Source organism: Globicephala melas, chromosome 15 (genome assembly GCF_963455315.2).
Source record: "Globicephala melas chromosome 15, mGloMel1.2, whole genome shotgun sequence".
NCBI lineage: Eukaryota > Metazoa > Chordata > Mammalia > Artiodactyla > Delphinidae > Globicephala > Globicephala melas.
In genome coordinates, this window is record NC_083328.1 from 63236053 (window position 1) to 63255334 (window position 19282).

Genomic DNA, 19282 nt, shown 5'->3' on the forward strand with positions numbered 1-19282 from the left:
CCCCTCTTGGTCTCGCCTGCTGCTCCCTTGCAGTGTATTCAATAAATCTCGCTTTCTACCCTCACTTCTGACCCAGTAAATTCTTTTATCACCTGCGTTGCCAGCCCCATCGCCGCACTCCACGGCAATAATGCCATCAGCAGCAACATGGATGGACCTAGAGATTATCATACTAAGCAAAGTAAGTCAGAAAGAGAAAGACAAATACCATATATTACTTATATGTGGAATCTAAAATATGACACGAATGAACGTATCTACGAAACAGAAACAGACTTACAGATATAGAGAACAGACTTGTGGTTGCCAAGGGTGGGGGGGGGCGAGGATTGGGAGTTCGGGATTAGCAGATGCAAACTAGTATGTATAGGATGGATAAACAACAAGGTCCTACTGTATAGCACAGGGAACTATATTCAATATCCTGTGATAAACCATAATGGAAAAGAATATGAGAAAGAGTATATATATGTTTAACTGAGTAACTTTGCTGTACAGCAGAAATTAACACAACATTGTAAATCAACTATACTTCAATAAAATTTTTAAAAATATCTGTGTGATGTACTCTAAAATTTTTTCTCTCACCCTTTCTAGTGCTGGTAACATCCCACCTGTGGTTTCAGACCCACAAATGGAAAAATTCTACTCTGGCTATTTTGGCCTTCTCTCAGTTTCTCAAACACACCGTGTTTCTTTATGCCTCAGGCCCTTTGCTCTTGCTGTTCCTTCTTATTCCTCACTCATCCCTAGCTCTTTCGATGGCTAGAAATCATGTTTTTTGCTCAACACCTGCTCAAAAAAATCTTTCCTGGTACACCCAGCATGGTAGGTTTTCTCCATTACTTCCCCTTACCACTCTATTTCTGCCACAGCACTCATCACAATCTATAATAGCCTTTTTGTTTAATTCTTACTTTCTGTCTACTAGAATGAAAGCTCAATGAGGGTCCTTTTTGATCCTGTTAACCAGTTTATCCCCAATATCCAGAATAATGTCAGGCACCTGAGAGGCATGCACATTGTTGACGGAAGAGATAGGCAAGCAGACTCAGCTATGGAAATCAAGTGGAGTGGTAGTCTTACTCCACAATTCCCAAGTACAGATTGGAATTCTCCCTGAGCCTCTCATAAAGTCACAGAATAAATAGAGGAAGGTGATTTTATTTCTCTAATTTGCAAAATAACAATTTTTTTAAAAGAAACAAATTAGTACAATAATAGGTAGAGTCATACACGTATTTCTGGCTCCATTAGGTCAAAAGAAAAGAAGGACAAGAACACAAAGGAGACAAGCCTTCTAAGAAACTTGCTGTTCAGTCTATAGTCAATATGAAAAGGTAGCCTTTGGAGCCACGAAAAAGATGAAATCGTAGATGATTATGCTTGATTCTGAAGGAGTCAATCTCTCTGAGCAGCAGTAAGCAACAACTCAAATGTCCAAGTAGAGCATCAGGGTCCCTGAACAAAGAGCCTTCTTCTGGTTCCTCGGGCTCCCCCCACCAAGGGTATGGGCTCCCCAAGCAGTAGCAGTATCATTCATAGCAAATGTCCCTCCTGTTTCAGGATGAGAACATCCACTCACTACAAGACTACAGAAGGACTCCTGGAGAGAAATGGGTAGTGTTCCCCACCAAAGGAGCTGAGGCTGGAGAAAGATAGTTTTCTCATGTTTCTGTCTTGGAAGCAGGCCAATGCTGAAGTCAACCGGGCTATACCAATTCTGGTGTGAACATGGAGCAGCCACTGGGGGTAACAAGGTACCTGGCTGTGCATGGGTTGATGAGGCAGGAGACGCCAGGCCAGCACAAAGTCAGAGGCCCACTCTTCTAGTGTTGGGTCCACTTGATGCTCTTGAGGTCAATGCCATCCTGCACCATCTCCCAGAGAGGGCTGCCAAAGAGAAGAGGTATTTGGATGAGTGAAGGCTTAGGAAGCAGCCAGCACTGGCTACTAGGCTGTAAGCCTTGACTTGCCTCCATCTGCTCTTGTCTCTCCTCTACCTCCTTGCCCTGATAGACCCCAACACAAGAGGTTATCAAGTCTTTCTCAGCTATATGTAAGCAACAACTACTGAAGCCCACGTGCCACAACTACTGAAGCCCGTGCACCTAGAGCCTGTGCTCCGCAACAAGAGAAGCCCCTGCTCGCCGCTGCTATAGAAAGCCAACACGCAGCAAAGAAGACCCCACGCGGCCAAAAAAAAACAACAAAAAAAACCCTAAAGAACTGAATAAATTCAGATGTTTTTCATTATTTAATTAAATTTTATTTATTTGGCTGCATGGCTTGTAGGATCTTAGTTCCCTGACCAGGGATTGAACCCGTGCCCCCTGCAGTGGAAGTGCAGAGTCTTTTTTTCTTTTTTTTTTTGAACAGAGAACAGGAGTATTTATTTATTTATTTTAAAATTTATTTATTTATTTATTTATTTTTGGCTGTGTTGGGTCTTCGTTTCTGTGCGAGGGCTTTCTCTAGTTGTGGCAAGTGGGGGCCACTCTTCATCACAGTGCGCGGACCTCTCACTATCGCGGCCTCTCTTGTTGCGGAGCACAGGCTCCAGACGCGCAGGCTCAGTAGTTGTGGCTCACGGGCCTAGTTGCTCCGCGGCACGTGGGATCTTCCCAGACCAGGGCTCGAACCCGTGCCCCCTGCCTTAGCAGGCAGATTCTCAACCACTGCACCACCAGGGAAGCCCTGAAGTGCAGAGTCTTAACCACTGAACCGCCAGGGAATTCCCCGTTATTTTATTTTATTTATTTATTTATTTAAAATTTTTTTAATTTATTTTTATTTTTGGCTGTGTTGGGTCTTCGTTGCTGTGTGTGGGCTTTCTCTAGTTGTGGCGAGTGGGGCTCTGTTGTGGTGCGCGGGCTTCTCACTGCGGTGGCTTCTTTTGTTGCAGAGTACAGGCTCTAGGCGCTCAGGCTTCAGTAGTTGTGGCTCGCAGGCTCTAGAGCGCAGGCTCAGTAGTTGTGGCGCACGGGCTTAGTTGCTCCGCGGCATGTGGGATATTCCTGGACCAGGGCCCAAACCCGTGTCCCCTGCATTGGCAGGCGGATTCTTAACCACTGCGCCACCAGGGAAGTCCAGTTCTTTAGTTTTTAAAGACACCTTTTCATACTCTGAAAACAAGTAGCCAAGAGGATCCACTTTCCTGCTTTGTGGTATCTCTAAATCCTAAAATTCAAGGATTCTCAAACTTTAATTTCTGGCAGTGTGAATACACAGCCTAAGGATAAGAGAGGAGCCAGCACAGCAATTTCTTCCAAAGGGTCTCTGGTACAATAGTGCATACCTCATTTCTCGAAGACGCTTCACATGGTAAATGCACTTCTCCACTGTGTAGTCTACTTCCTCCTCTGTAGTGAAACGGCCGATTCCAAACCTGAAAAAGACACAGAGAGGAGCTCTGCATCAGACCTGTGGCACCAGGGTAAATTCATTCAGCAAATACTCAATGAGGATCTACTCCACAAAAGACATGGAGAGAACATGGTCCTTCCCCTAGAGGGCAGAGTTTCTGCGAACATGGTCTGTGCGCCACCTGAGAATCACTCTAGAAGTTTCCTACTCCTCCTCCAAACCTAATGAATCAGAATCTCTAGTGTGGCACTCAGACCTCTTCATCTTTCACAGACTTCCCAGGTGACAGTCAATAAGGTCTGCAAAACACTGCTCGAGAAACTTTCATGAAGAATGAAGAAGGGATAAGTTTAACTAAATTGAGGAAGACTCTAACAGGAGAAGAATAATACAAAAGAGGATGCCTTCCATAAATGCTGCAGCTCAAATGACTGACCTGATAGAAGAGTGAGCTAAATCCTCATCAGTGCCAATTGCTCGAAGGACGTAAGAGGGCTCCAGGGATGCAGAGGTGCAGGCGCTGAGGAGAAAGACACAGAGCCTTGCTCAGTTCAGCAATAAATCTGCTTTTGGCCACAAACCTCCAGTCTTGCTCCCACCCCCAGACCCCTGGAGTCATACCATGGAGACAAAAGAGACATTCTAATCTGACACAGCGAAAGGGCCAGACGCTGCTAGCTGCTCTGGCCCCTGTGAAGGATAACCTCCTTGAGAAGGACACTGCCAAAGCATGACAGAGCATGATACCACGTGAGCTAGGTGTGACACCAAGAGGCAGCAGAGCACCAGGTGCTCACTCCCCTACAACCAAATGCATTATCTGTACAGGCCTGGACAGCAGCTAAACCCTTGGTGGCCTCTGAAGCATCCTTGAACTCTGGAGGCCTGTAACAGAACTACCAGAATAACACTAGAACAGATACATGCATCTCCTGGGACCACAAAAGGCACAAAACTCTACCACAGGAGGCCCTCCTAGGGTGGCAAACTTTAGCCTGTGCCCAGTCAGCTAAAAATAGGTGCTTACAAAATGACTTTTACTCTCAACTAAGAGCTCTTGTGCCTGTCATCTCCACAATGGGAAGCTTATTAACCTAACACTTAAAGCCAGACTAACTGGTCCTGCCACAGTCCCTGTCTATCCAATCCAACTCACCTTCCCGAGGATAAGGCAACATCCTTGAGTGCCATCAGCAGACTCTCCCCTTCCACATATGCAAAGGAGAGGTTGATACAGCCTGGAAGAGTGAATTACTATGAGAGAAGGCTCAGAGTCTCCAGCTCTTCCAGATGGGGACAGAATGGGCACGTCTGTACCTGGGTAATGGTGCTCAGGGTCCCCATTCATCACCACGTCTGGAAGGCTCTTCATTATCTTCCGTGTCAGTCGTTCTGCTAACTTGGAGATCCGCTTGTGGTCATACTGAGGAGCAGGCAAGGGAGGACTAAGCATAGTGACCATTAACAGCTCAGAAACACACAGGACGAGGAGCCCTGCCCGGTGCCCAGAAGTGACTGGGCATCTGACCCACCTATTGCCCTGTGTTGCTCATGGAGACCACTGTATCCCCAGCACTGAGCACAGAGATGCTCAATAACTGGACAGATGGTTTCAATAACCCAGAATAAATGAGCTGATAACTACTGAAGGGCCTGGATTTTGGAGCCCATAACACCTCCCTCAATAAGATGCCAGAAGCACTGGGACAAAGATGGTTTTCTTAAACCTCCTCTTCTGGCAAAGATCTGACCCAGTCATGCCCAGAAACCTCAACACAGGAGACCCAGCACAGGGGAAGAATCTGTGGGAGGGAACTGCTCTCCGCATACCTCCATCTCTTGCTGTGCCACCTCACACGCAGCCCCCAGCCCCACCACCAAGGGTGTTGGGACTGTCCCAGACCGCATGCCCCGCTCCTGCCCCCCTCCACTCTGCAGGGCCTCCACACGCACACGGGGCCGGCGGCGAATGTAGATGGCACCAACCCCTGGGAAACAAAGTTTATTACAAAAAAAGAGAAAAAGGAAAATGCAGATGAAACAATATATCACTTTTCAAAGGGGTCAAAATATTCTTTCAACTTTTCTGTAAGCTTGACATTTTTCAAAAAAAAAAGATTGGGGGAAAAGAAGAAACAGCAGCAAAAGCATAATATTTATCAAAATTATTTTGTACCAGAAGGAGTGACAGCCAAAATGGTTTAAAGTAGCTCCCTATGCATGTATAAAATGACATCATGCAATGCAGCATTATTCATAATAGCAAAAAATTGGAAACAACTTAGATGTCCATAATCAGGAAAATGGGCAAATAAATTATGGTACATCCATGCCTGAAATTCAAAGGAGGTGTATAAAAGAATGAGGAAGCTCCTGTACTACCACTATAAAATCTCCAAGATACATTGTTAGAACACTGGTGAAATGTGATAATGTCTGTACTTCAGTTTAAAAAAATTAAAGATGCATTGTTAGGTGAAGATGCAATGAGTGTAGTATGCTACTGTTTGAGTAAAAAGGGGAAGGGGGGAAGTATATATGTGATTATGAATGTATTTATTTATTTATTTTTGGCCACGTTGGGTCTTGGTTGCCGTGCATGGGCTTTCTCTAGTTGCGGTGGGCGGGGCCTACTCTTTGTTGTGGTGTGCGGGCTTCTCATTGCGGTGGCTACTGTTGTGGAGCACGGGCTCTAGGTGGCGCAGGCTTCAATAGTTGTGGCACACGGGCTCAGCAGCTGTGGCTCGTGGGCTCTAGAGCGCAGGCGCAGTAGTTTCAGTGCACGGGCTTAGCTGCTCCACGGCATGTGGGATCTTCCCAGACCAGGGCTCAAACCCGTGTCCCCTACACTGGCAGGCAGATTCCTAAACACTGTGCCACCAGGGAAGTCCCATATATGTGATTATAAATGCATAAAATAGTTCTAGAAAAATACTCAAGAAACTGTCTCCCTAGGGGGAACTGCATGGCTTAGAGACAGAGGTGAGAGACTTTCCACAGTGTACTTTTTTGCAGCTTTTGAATTTTGAACCATATTACCTTGTCTAAATAGAATAAAAATTTTTAATTTAAAAAAAAATTAAAACCTTGAGGGGAAAAAAAGGGGAGAAGTCAGAATGGAAGTAAAAATTAGCATAATCTCCTAGGGTCTATCAAAACTTAAAAATGTATACAACTTGTGACTCAGCAAATCTGTTTATAGGAATTTCATACCAAAATATGAGCATGAATGTACAAAGATATTCACTAAGTAGCCAAGGGTTTTGAATAGAGTGAGCACTTGCTGAAGGTCACCTTCTCCCTCACAGAACAACTACTGACTTATTGAGGCAGAGACTACAGGTACCATAGCAAGTAAGGCAATGGTTCCCAAATTTATTATGAAGGACCCTAGTTTTAAAATAATTTATGTGCCAAGCTGCATTTATTAAGAAATATTTCATTTCCCCATTAAAATAAAATCAAATTCAAGTATCCTACACTGTCTGAATCTCTGCAGTTCCCAGGTTCAGAGAGTCAGTGCTCAGATACTACATCTGGATAGTGAAGGATACAATGTTATCTAAATCTATTTAGATCCTGAGTTCAACAAGCAAGAGTTTGGATAGTGAGGGATACCTGTATACATTTACGTGCTGATCAGAGCTCCTGCTCAATATGAGTTAATTTTATCAAAACAGATTTAGGTACAAAAAAAGCCAATAAGCCAATTTTAGTTAAAGACAGAACACCTGTTGGGCTTACAAAAACACTCCTTACAACCTCTGGGAGCCTTTAGAAGAAGCCCCTCTTATATACTTCCAGGAGTTATCACACCTTTTTCCACAAGGTGTACATCCAGATGACACACCCCGCAGACACAGCAAGCGTACTGGCATAACCAACCACCACAGGCCCTCACCCAAGAGACAGAGAAGGAGTTGTTCATTTTGGATGGCTACCTCCATAAAATAGAGGACAATAGTCTCTTCCCAAAGATTGGGGTGCAGAGGCAGAATTCCAGCTAGAAAACATTCCTAGACCAATAGGACCATAGGAAACAGACAAGTATCCTTGAGAGATTAATAGGAGCAAAGACTACTAAAACTAGGAATAAACACCAAGAAACATAAAAGCCCATACAATCTTCCCCTAAGGCTAAAGCAAGACACGAGGGAATGAAGAACTCAAAGAATATTGATCTGCAAATCACAGTGGGGTAGACAAGATAACTGGACTTATCCAGCTCATTTGATTGACAAAACCTTTGTTCCTCAACCAAATTAACATCTACATGAAAGTATTTTCTAAAGAGACCAGTGAAGAATGGCCTGCTATATAGTAACTGCTAGAAGCTACCAATAAGCACATGTTCCTAGCTATTGCTAAATGACACTTGCATTCTGCAGGGCACTCTGAATATACAATTTCCTCTGAGAGCAGTGAGAGTGCCCAATGAGTCCCAGGAACACCTGTCAAAGAGTTTGCCGGGAGGTCCAGAGAGGAGGAACTCTAGGAGGGGCTAGTACCTTTCGGACCATAGATTTTGTGACCACTGATGCTCATGAGATCAATTTTCATGTCGTTGACGTCAAGTGGGATTTTTCCAACAGCCTGGGCTGCATCAGTATGGAAATACACCTTTCTGGAACTGCAAATGTGCCCTGAGAAAACAACAAAGGGGAAGAACCAGAGCACAATGTTAGGAAGTAACCTGGCAGTGGTCCCACAATGTACCATGAGATCTAAGGCAAAATTATACAGGCATTGGCCACTAGCCACATAGTAAATCACTTCTCTCTCTTTCTGTCTCTGTCTCTCATTCTCAGCTCTAGTGTCCTTGACTAGAATAAACAAGAGCAAATGCAAAACACCCAATCAAAACACCCCCGATATTCTGATTCATAAGACTCTTCCTACCTCATTAACACTGGCCTTTCAATATATCAGATTAACTTTTAGATCCTTTTGATTTAAAAGAAGCAAAGATTAACAGATCTATTTGCTAATGTACCTAAGAGGTTACAGGGCGAGTGCCTCTGGCTCTATGAGCATAGTAAAGAGATGTTCTAAAACAAAAAAGGTAAAAGAGGAAGAGAAAAAAGGTGGAGGTTTTTTGTTTTGTTTTCTGCACCAAGTGCAATAAAATGAAAACAACATAAAGGGTACTACACCTGGATTCAAATACTAGCTGTGCTATTTACAATATGTCCTTGATCAAGGAACTGAAGCGCTCTCTCTCTTGGTTTCCTTACCTCATTCTATAAAGTGTTACAGATCCTAGTCCAGTCCTGCTCCTCAGATGGATCTCAGTGGTGGGCAAGCGTCAGGGTCCACCCATGATACTCACCTATTTCTGCAATGGGTTGCTTCACTCCAATCTCATTGTTCACAGTCATGACTGAGACCAGACTGGTATCCGGCTGGATGGCAGCCTCTAGTTCCTAAGAACATCAGGAGTAAGGAAACTATATAGTACCAACACAGTCCTCCCTAACTCAGAATGTATGCAAGCTTAGTCTTGAAAAGGGGCCTTTCACTACACACCTACCGGAGTGGGTAAAATTAAAATAGTGACAACACAAAATGCTGGCGAGGAGGCAACGAAACTGGATCACTCATATACTACTGGTGGGAACCTAAAATGGTACAACCACCTGAAAAACAGTTTGGTAGTTTTTGTTTCTTATAAAACTAAACATGAAATTACCATATGACCCAGTAGTTGCACTCTTGGGCATTACCTCAGGGAAATGTAAACTTAAATTCACACCAAAAAACCGACACATAAATGTTCATGGTAGCTTTATTCATAATAGCCAAAACCTAAAAACAACCCAGATGTCCTTCAACAGGTAAATGGTTAAAGAAACTGTGTACTTCCATTACATGGAATACTATTCAGCAATAAAAAGGTACAGACTACTGAGACATGCAACAACTTAAATGACTCGCCAAAGACTTATGCTAAATTAAAAGAGTCAATCCCAAAAGGTTACGTACTATATTATTCCATTTACGTAACATTATTGAAAAGACAAAATTAAAGAAATGGAGATCAAATTAGTGGTTTTAAAAGAAGACCATGGGACTTCCCTGGTGGTCCAGTGGTAAAGAATCCGCCTTACAATGCAGGCGGATCTGATCTGGGTTTGATCCGTGGTCAGGGAACTAAGATCCCACATGCCATGGGGCAACTAAGCCCATGCACCACAACTACCGAGCTCGCGCGCCCTGGAGCCTGCATGCCACGGAGCCTGCGTGCCACAACTAGAGAAGAGAAAACCCGCAGGCCGCAACTAGAGAGAAGCCCGCACACCACAATGAAGAGCCTGCGCGCCGCAACGAAAGATCCTGCATGCCTCAACAAAGATCCTGCGTGCCACAACTAAGGCCTGACGCAGCCAAAATTAAAATAATTAATTAAATAATCAATCTTAAAAAAAAAAAAGACCATGAACCATCATTGTAGTGATAGTTACAATGAAACTACACATGTGATGAAACTGCATAGAGCTAAACACACACACAAGTGTGTACAAGTAAAACTGGGGAAATCAGAGCAAGATGGATCAACATCAATATCCTGGTTGTAATATTATACTATACTTCTGTAAGATGTTATCATTAAGGGAAACTGATAGAGGGTACATGAGATCTCTCTGTATTACTTCTGACAACTGCATGAGAATCTATAATTATTTAAAAATTAAAAGTTTAATAAAAAAGAAGAGGGGGAGCCTTTCCTACATAAGGTTGTCAGAGTAAAAAGCAGCAAAGAACAAAGTAAGTAGTAAAAAACAAGGCTACTATTTTCAACACTGAGGTAGGGACCACATTTGACTAAAATATTTATCTTAAAGAAACTAGTAATCAACCTCCCAACATCTATTATACTTTCCCTGACACTGGTCTAATGTAGGTTCTCAATGTTATGTTTCTCTCAGTTTCTTGTTTACTTCCTTTATTGCATATATCTCAATTCATAATTATTTCATTTATGTGTTTGTTTACATGTTAACTGTCCCCTTCACTAAAATATAAGCTCCTTGAAGGCAGGGACTAACATCCTACTTAATGGTGAAAGCTTTCATCTAAGATCAGGAAGAAAACAAGGGTAACTGCTCTCACCACTTTTATTCAACTGGGCAAAAAAAAGAAATAAAAGCCCTCCAGGTTGCAAAGAAAATAGTAAAATTATCTCTATTTGCACATCACAGGGATCTGTCCAGGGATGGATTTGTCTAGGGATGTCTAGGGATGCTGATATCCAAAATTTGGTGGAGAAGATACTCGGACCCAAAATTGACATATAAAGATATGGGCCAAAAAGGGAAATATTATTCACAAAAACTACACCTACTCTTTTGAAGGATGAGAAACATCAGTGCAGGGAGAAGGAGGCCAGAGCTTTCCCGCGATGGCTGTCACACAGACCAGGAAGCACCAAAAAAGCTGAGAAACAAATCTTCAGCAAAAAAGGAGGATGGTACACACTCAAGGGGAACATACTCTGAGTCCCACTGCAAGGCATATTTCTCTAAACCCCTCCGTCACCATTAGATCTAGTCCTTCAAGCTCCAGCTGAGGCTGAAGAGATAGATTTATAGGCTGAAGCCAGGCTCCTCCTATTTTGTCCCTCTTACCTTCAGGTCGATGATCCCACTCTTCTTCACTGGGAGGTAGGTGACCTGAAAGCCCTCAGCTTCCAGTGAACGGCAAGAGTCCAAGACACATTTGTGTTCTGTCTGCGTGGTGATCAAATGCTTTTTCCGTGATCTGTAGAACCTGGCCACCCCCTAGAAATTGGCAGGGGTGAAAGGAAGAAGAATATACTCAGAGAGACAGCAGTGACTTCCATCCTAGTTGTAGGGAGTAAGTGGACAAGGGCAGTATGCTCCAACATCAATTATCTGACACCAATTGCATGTCCTATAATTCAATTTAATTCTGACACTAACTATCCCAAATTAGTGCAAATCCCACAGGTTAAGGGCCTCAGTCCCGCAAGACTGCCTCTACTTCAGATGCCAGCCATAAGGCCTAGGTGTCACAAGTCACCCACCCATACTTCCCCAGCTGGCTACAAATACAGGGCTTCCCACAGTCCCCTAAGGTTCAATAATTCTCTGTGATTCACAGAACTCAATGAAAACACTATATTACTATCATAGCTTTATCACAAAGGATACAACCCAGGAACAGCCAAATGGAAGAGATGCACAGGGTGAGTTCTGGGGCAGGGAGGGGCACAGAGTTTCCATGCCCTCTCCCCGTAAATCTAAGAATGCCACCTTCCAGTACAACCATGAGTTTGCCAACCTGGAAGCTCCTCTGAGTTTTGTTTTCCAGAGTTTTTATGGGGGTTTCATAACACAGGCACAACTGCTTAAATCATTGGCCATATGACTGGACTCAATCTCCAGCCCCCCTCTCTTCCCCAGATGAAAGTTACAACTCTCTAATCACATTCTTGGTCCTTCTGGAGTGGCCAGCATGTCCCTTGAAACTATCTAAGGGCCCACCATGAATCACTTCATCACCAGAAACTCAGGTATGGCAAAGGGGCTTGTTATGAATAACAAAACACATTCCTAGCATTCAGGTTTTAGAAGCCCTGTGCCAGGAACACAGGACAAAGACCAAATATATTTTTTATTGTACCATAGGTGGAAAATGGGGAACATTGCTATCCTTGCATCCCAGGAAAAGTCTGTCTCTTTTATTTCTATTTAAATACAAAACATGCAAATATGGTGATACCCAAAGCTGGCAGTGCAGAAGTGAAACTCATAGACGCATTCCTTGCTGATAGCATTATTTACACTATAATCTCTTCAGAAATCATTTACAAAGATGTCTTAAAAGCTGAATTCACACTCTTTACTGTGATTCCTCTTTTGGGAATTTACCTTAGGGCAGCGGTCCCCAACCTTTTTGGCCCAGGGACCGGTTTCATGGAAGACAGTTCTTCCATGGATGTGGGGGGGGGGGGGCAGGGTTCAGGCAGTAATGAGAGCGATGGGGAGCGGCAGATGAAGCTTCACTCGCTCGCCCGTCTGCCGCTCACCTCCTGCTGTGCAGCCTGGTTCATAGACCGGTAGCGGTCCATGGCCCGGGGGTTGGGGACCCCTGCCTTAGGGAAATATTTCAAAGGATAGATGAAGCTTTAGAGGCAAAATATGCTTTAGTTATATTTACAATCCTTAAAAAAATAGAAAGATTAAACACCAACAACAGAGAAATGAACAGTAAACTGCAATAACACAACTCCATGAAAAAGAATATAGTTAGTTATATTAAAAACTATCGAGTTTGAAATGGAAAAACATAGGATATGTTATTAATGGTTACAGAAGAATAAATGTAGCATGCTACAATATGTGAAAATATTAAAAGCAAATTCATATGTATGTATAATTTGTTTTCTAGAACAATACTAAACAGACTTGAGGTCAGAATAGGGGAGGAAGAAGTGGAAGACCTACACTTTATTTTAAACCTTTCCATAGGGTTAAAAAAAAACAAAATCTCACCACATATGCATGAATTCCTTTAAAAAAATTAAAATAAATAAAATGTGCAACCCAGTCCCTCCCAGAGCTTATAAGAATACTACTTTAAAAGCAGAATATGGGGCTTCCCTGGTGGCGCAGTGGTTGAAAGTCCGCCTGCCGATGCAGGGGACATGGGTTCGTGCCCCGGTCCGGGAAGACCCCACATGCCGCGGAGCGGCTGGGCCCGTGAGCCATGGCCGCTGAGCCTGCGCGTCCGGACCCTGTGCTCCGCAACGGGAGAGGCCACAGCAGTGAGGGGCCCACGTACCGCAAAAAAAAAAATAATAAAAAATAAAAAAGCAGAATATGAAACTAATTAGGCCAAAATTATAACTACATAAAAACTGTATGTTCTTGAGGACAAGGAACATAAAAATGAAAACATTAGAAGTTCCCTCCCCACCTCCTATCTCACTTACCCAAAGTGTTGAATCCTCTAATAGCAGACAGATATTTACTCTACCCGTCCAGGAGACCAGAGGAAAGCTGTTGCAACTACTCTAGCAATCCTTGGCCTCTAGGTTTGGGAATCTGTGGAAACCTTCAAAGCAAACATTTTCTAAGTTCTGAAAATGCTCCCCATTCCAGAAACCATTCTCATCTTTGGAGAGACCACACCCCTGGCTCTGTGGCCTCTGCAGTCCCAAGGAAGGATACCTTCCTTCTAAAGGGATCAGGCAGAGTACTGATGACTCTGGAACCTGGCCCATGTCTAGGCCTCCTTTACTCAGTCCAAGGTCAGAAAAAGCCATATTGGCAACACAGGTGAGAGACAGTGGTGAGAGAGGGTAGAGCCAGAGTTGAACCTACAGCAGCCCACAATTTATCAGAGCCTTGGTATTTACACAAGGGACCCTGGCAACCAGACCCAGTCAGACGTGTTTATGTTCTGTGAAACACCGACATGACTACTGAGACTGGAATTTTACTTTTGTTAGCACCGAAGATCGGTAGGTCCTAAGGATAGAGTGACTAATCTCAGAATGGGTGATCAAGTGAATGTCTGCAGAAGGCACCACAGCAACCAGTACAAAACGGGGACATCTAAAGAAAACAGGAGGAACTTGCTGCAGACAGATCTCATCAGAAAGAAAGGGAAGGCTGAGAGGAAGGCAGCCCTGAAATCACAGATATGTGTGAAGCTGGTAACAAGAAGCAGAGAAATATATCCAATTACAAGTGTATTCTGGACTTCACTGTGACTAGATCAAAAGGATGGGGAAAAGGGTTGAGTCACCATTATTTACTCTTTGAAGTAGCTGCCGTCCAAAACACCACATGGCTGATGGTCCAAGAGCCACCTCCTTTCCTATCCAACTACCTCACTGAACTCAGTTCAACAGGAGCAAAGACTTAAGATAGAGTAGACTGCAAAGGGCTGAAGGAAGCAACAAATCAGAAAGAGTATGTGTCTGTATTTTCTTCACAATAGGGTGAAAGTGGGTAGCTGGGAAATATATATGAGCCTAAATGATGGCAGGACACCACCTCCCAGGTCAGGAAAGCCCAGATATGCCCTTTGGTTCCCTTCTCTTACCTTAATTGCTATGTTGTTGGATTCAGTAGCGCCACTAGTGAAGATAATCTCACGAGGATCAGCCCCAATCAGAGATGCTACTTGCTGCAAGCCAAGAAACAAAAATAAGTAGCATCAGTTCCCTAGGCAGGAATGCAGCTGCAGAGACAACTAAGACAAAGGTCTGGAGCAAGAAGAGCTCCACTGTATTCTATCAACTGCTCAAGAAGCAGCTCTGTACCCATTAGAATCAGACAAGGGGATATACTCAGCTACATCCCAGATCCCAGGCTCTTTTCCAGCCCAATACAAAATAATAACTTTGGTGTTTTTGAAAAAGCACTTATTGAGCTCTTAGCATGTATACGCATCATGTTAATAAACACATCACCAGGGCTTCCCTGGTGGCGCAGTGGTTGAGAATCTGCCTGCCAATGCAGGGGACATGGGTTCAAGCCGTGGTCTGGGAAGATCCCACATGCCGCGGAGCAACTAGGCCCGTGAGCCACAACTACTGAGCCTGCGCGTCTGGAGCCTGTGCTCTGCAACAAGAGAGGCCGCGACAGTGAGAGGCCCGCACACCGTGATGAAGAGTGGACCCCACTCGCTGCAACCAGAGAAAGCCCGCGCACGGAAACGACAACTCAACACAGCCAAAAATAAATAAATAAATAAATATATAAACACGTCACCAGAATTGTCTGATTTAATCCACCCAATAACCCCAAGAAGTAGGAACTACTACAATTTCTATTTTCTTTTTCTTTCTTTCTTTTTTCGGCCATATTGGGCGGATTGCAGGATCTTAGTTCCCCAACCAGGGATCGAACCCAGGCCCTTCCCAATCTCCATTTTCAGTGTGAGGAAACTGAGGCTTCGAGAAATCAGATAACTTGCCAAAGGTCACTTAGCTAGGAAATGTGGGAACTAATCAAATGCCTTCAGAGGGACTCCAAAGGCCTGTTCTTTGAATCTCTTCCTGAGAGAGCCCCAAGCCATTTCCACCTCCACCCACAGCTACAAAAAAAGAAATGCCTCCCACAGGCCACTGACCCTCTGACATCAGAACCTCCTGGAGTCCTCTGTACTAACCTGGCGAGCACGTTCCATGGCTGCCTCACTCTCCCAGCCATAAGCATGTGTCCGGGAATGTGGGTTCCCATAGTAGTTGACTAGGTAAGGGAGCATGGCATCAAGCACCCGAGGGTCCTGAGCATAACAGAATAGATCAGTCTCCTTGAGCCCACAGTTTACTCGGGCCCCACTCCATCCCCTGAGACCTGCCCAACCTGCCTCAGCACACTCCCAACCCTTCAGACCCTGCCTAGATTAGGCCTCAAACATTCTTCCATCCCCTCAGGTACTAACCAAATGTTAGCCTAATATACTCCCCTACCAACCCATCTTAAATCAGATTATTCTACCATCTGCTCAGATAATCTACAAACATTGCCCTGTTCTGATAGCCGTGTCTGCAGGTGTTTCCACTCCTGCCAAGAAATGTGATCTACGAGAGCCCAGGACATGACAGAGTCCACATGTTGATGAAAACGTGCATTAATATTCAAGTGTTTATCATGCGCCAGGCGCTGTTCTAAGGGCTACTTTATGTCTTTTAACCTATTTAATTCTTGCCCAAATTCACGTAGTAAGTAGCAATCCGGCTAATTCCAGAGCCTATGCTTTTAACTACTACCAGAGTGCCTGCACTGAGTGATGTGTCCAAGATCAATAGCTAGTAAGTAGTAAAGCCATTTCTAGAGGATTACAGCTTAAGCCTCCTGACTCCTGGCTCATTGCTTTTCCCAACACATAGTTCTCAATGGCTCTTACTTCTACAGGGATTCAGCCATTTCTGTGCATTGCCACTTCTACAATATAATTCCTAAAAACAGCTTGGGGAAAGCTGCCCCTCGATCCTTACCAGAGGAGTTGTAGCTTGCACATCCATATACAGAGGTCGCAGCACTGATTCCGCCTCCGGAGCAGTGGCTGCATCTGAAGGAACAGCAGACTGGGGAGCATGGTCTACAACTGACAAAAAATAGAACGGAGTGGCCACGTGAGAGGATGCAACTCTGCACACAGGGCATCCAAGACAGCAGAAGGTAAAAGCTGGATGGAGGTGAGATAAATTTAAGGGGTGCTGAGGTCGAATCTCAGTGGAAAAGGAAACAAAACATCATAAAACTTGAGCCAACTGTAAAAAGAGGTAAGGGAGAGAGACAGGGTTCTTGGAGGGGGTTGCTGAGACAACATTCAAATTGCATAGTTGGGAGTGAGGAGACCTCTGAAAGGGCAAAGCCACTGAGAAGGAATGTGGAGACGGTATATAAGATCTCCTTCAAAGGTTACTGGCTGGACGACTGGCAGCTCTAAAATTTGGCCAGGAAAGGTCCGAAGGCCGAGCATCAAGGGCTCTGAGGGCCTGCAGGGAAGGATCTGAAGTGCGGGAGGGGGGCGCGCGGCGAAGTCAACCGTTCGCAGGGCCGGCATGAGAAAGTTTGAGGGGTGCAGCCAAGAGGAAGGGTCAGAGGGTCTGGGTAGCGGGCGGAAGAGGGAGGCTCCTGAATATGCAGGTGCGTCCCCACGCCCAGGGGAGAGATCCTCGCCTCCGGGGAAGTGGCAGCGAGCGAGCCCCGGAGCGTACCGCGCAGGCGCAGCCCCCGAGTGGGTGCCTTCGCCCTCGGCCACAGAGCGGCGGGGGCGGCCGCGGCCACCAGCCTCCAAGAGGTTCTCAGTAGCATCATCTCGGTGGCAGCCCTGCGCCCGAAGCGGCTGCCGTCCCCAGCTACAGGCCCCCGGAAGTACTACTCCGCGCCCCGGAAGCGGTTCCTCTGGCCGCGAGTGCGCTCCGCCTCGCGTTCCGTGTGAGACGTGGAGCTGAGCGACCAAGGCCGCGAGCAAGGTAAGGTGGGGGCACCGTGGCGCGGGGACTCGAACGCTCAGCGGGTGATGGAGCCGGGCTACACCCTTCTTTTCCTTCCCGGATTTCCCCGAACCCTCCGGCCTGCTCCCTGCCCCACCTCCTACGCCCCCTGCCCGACTCGGGCTGGCGGCTAGGCCCACTCTCCCCAAGCCTTCGAACTCCGCAGATGCCGGTGGCCGTGGGCCCCTATGGACAGTCACAGCCAAGCTGCTTCGACCGCGTGAAGATGGGCTTTGTGATGGGTTGCGCCGTGGGCATGGCAGCCGGGGCGCTCTTCGGCACCTTTTCCTGTCTCAGGTGAGGGGCATGGGCCGTGATCTCTGGGCGGGACTACCGGACTTTCCCGCCCCACTCGGCCTGCCGCTGGAATAGAGCCTACTTCTTTCCAATTCCCTCGCTGCCCTATAACGAGCGAGACTGATTTCCTAACCACCTTCAGTCTGGGAGGACAGGTTGGAAGCCTAAATGGTTGAGAATATGAGCTCTGACTCAAACCACTCAATGGCCCCTTACTCATTTTGTAACCTTAGGCAAGTTGGAGCCTGGGTTTCAAGTGTAAAATGAGGTCAGTAACCTCTACATCATATAGAGTTATAAGGCTCAAATCAGAGCACACTTAGCACACAATCTGGCACGTGTTAAGTGCTCAATAAAAGGCTGTTCTTACCGTCTTCCTGCTGTTATATTTATTTCCAATTGCGCATAGCGAAACAAACGATTAAATTTACTGGGAACAGGATGTAGAAATTAAGCAGATAAACTCTACACCCTGTCATTTCCACACATAAAAGAGACTATTCCCATTTTTCCAGATTGTAAATTATCATTTACTGAGCACTTACTGTCAGTCACGGTGCTAAATGCCCTGTTACCACGACAGGGCTGTGAATGCTGTGCTCCTCATTTTACACTTGACACAGCCTGTAAATTGCATTCTTAGTTCTTGAACCCACGTCTGACATCCCTATTATTGTTTTAACACTAGGAAACCGTCTAAAAGACAGATGTCTTATTGGATCATAAACCAGCACAAAAAAATGGTTTCCCTGTCCATGTACTTTATACTGCTTCTGTTGCCTCCCACAAACAGAAGTCAGTTGATACATTCATCAGAATCCACCTAGAGACCCTAACGGACCCTTTTCCTTGGCATTACACAACCCATATGGGAAGAGAAAATATCCTGCCAGACTTCAGCAGTGCCCATTATAAACACAAATTGTAAAAGAGCAGTTAATGTTCCCTGCATTTTTGTTCCCAATTGGCCCCATCTTGGTTTCCTCCTCTCAGGATCGGAATGCGGGGTCGGGAGCTGATGGGCGGCATCGGGAAAACCATGATGCAGAGTGGCGGCACCTTTGGCACATTCATGGCCATTGGGATGGGCATCCGGTGCTAATCAGGGCAGTGGTTGCCCACAACATCCACCCCCTCCCATCATTCCCAGCCCATGTACTATAATAAAACAAGTCTGAGTATTCTGAGTTTCTGTTAGAAGCATTTTTTCTCTCAGCCTGTTACCCAGCTCGGTTAGAGATCTTTGCAGGTGAGCTAGTGAGGTTTGGTGTCTTGTTTCACAAGACCTTTCTGTTAATCCAAAGTTGGGGGGACTTCCCTGGTGGTCCAGTGGCTAAGACTAGGTGCTCCCAATGCAGGGGACCTGGGTTTGATCCCTGCTCAGGGAACTAGATCCCACATGCCACAACGAAGACCCAGCGCAGCCATAAGTACTTTTTAAAAAAAGTTTAGAATGATTCTGCATACCTGGGACTTTTCATAGATTCTAATAAATCCTTATTATTCAACCCTTTAAGGTTGATGCTATTAGTTTTTCACCTTTAAAATGTTAAGTCTAGATTTTCCTTAAGGTCACAAGGTTAGCTATTACATTGTTCACCTAAAAATTGTCCTTCAGATATGACTTGATCAGAAAAA

General features: G+C 45.2%; 2 protein-coding genes across 3 annotated transcripts; one reads left to right on the forward strand and one right to left on the reverse strand.

Annotated features, from left to right (window-relative positions):
- Positions 1-1155: 1155 nt before the first annotated feature.
- NFS1 (NFS1 cysteine desulfurase) lies at positions 1156-17221 on the reverse strand. Its single transcript, XM_030830734.2, has 13 exons — positions 17069-17221; positions 16343-16452; positions 15511-15627; positions 14440-14523; positions 10992-11144; positions 8696-8789; positions 7875-8009; positions 5197-5354; positions 4684-4789; positions 4523-4604; positions 3803-3886; positions 3299-3388; positions 1156-1893 (listed from the first exon to the last, which is right to left on the reverse strand). Exons 1-13 carry the CDS (start codon positions 17166-17168, stop codon positions 1830-1832), a joined length of 1377 nt encoding a protein of 458 aa, XP_030686594.1. The 5' UTR covers positions 17169-17221; the 3' UTR covers positions 1156-1829.
- ROMO1 (reactive oxygen species modulator 1) lies at positions 17170-18825 on the forward strand. Of its 2 annotated transcripts, none has more exons than XM_030830735.2 (3): positions 17170-17326; positions 17514-17644; positions 18638-18825. In XM_030830735.2, exons 2-3 carry the CDS (start codon positions 17514-17516, stop codon positions 18744-18746), a joined length of 240 nt encoding a protein of 79 aa, XP_030686595.1. In that variant the 5' UTR covers positions 17170-17326; the 3' UTR covers positions 18747-18825. The 2 variants fall into 2 exon arrangements, with proteins under 2 accessions (XP_030686595.1, XP_060141210.1); XM_060285227.2 differs by having other exon boundaries at positions 17214-17326; positions 17498-17644.
- Positions 18826-19282: the final 457 nt, after the last annotated feature.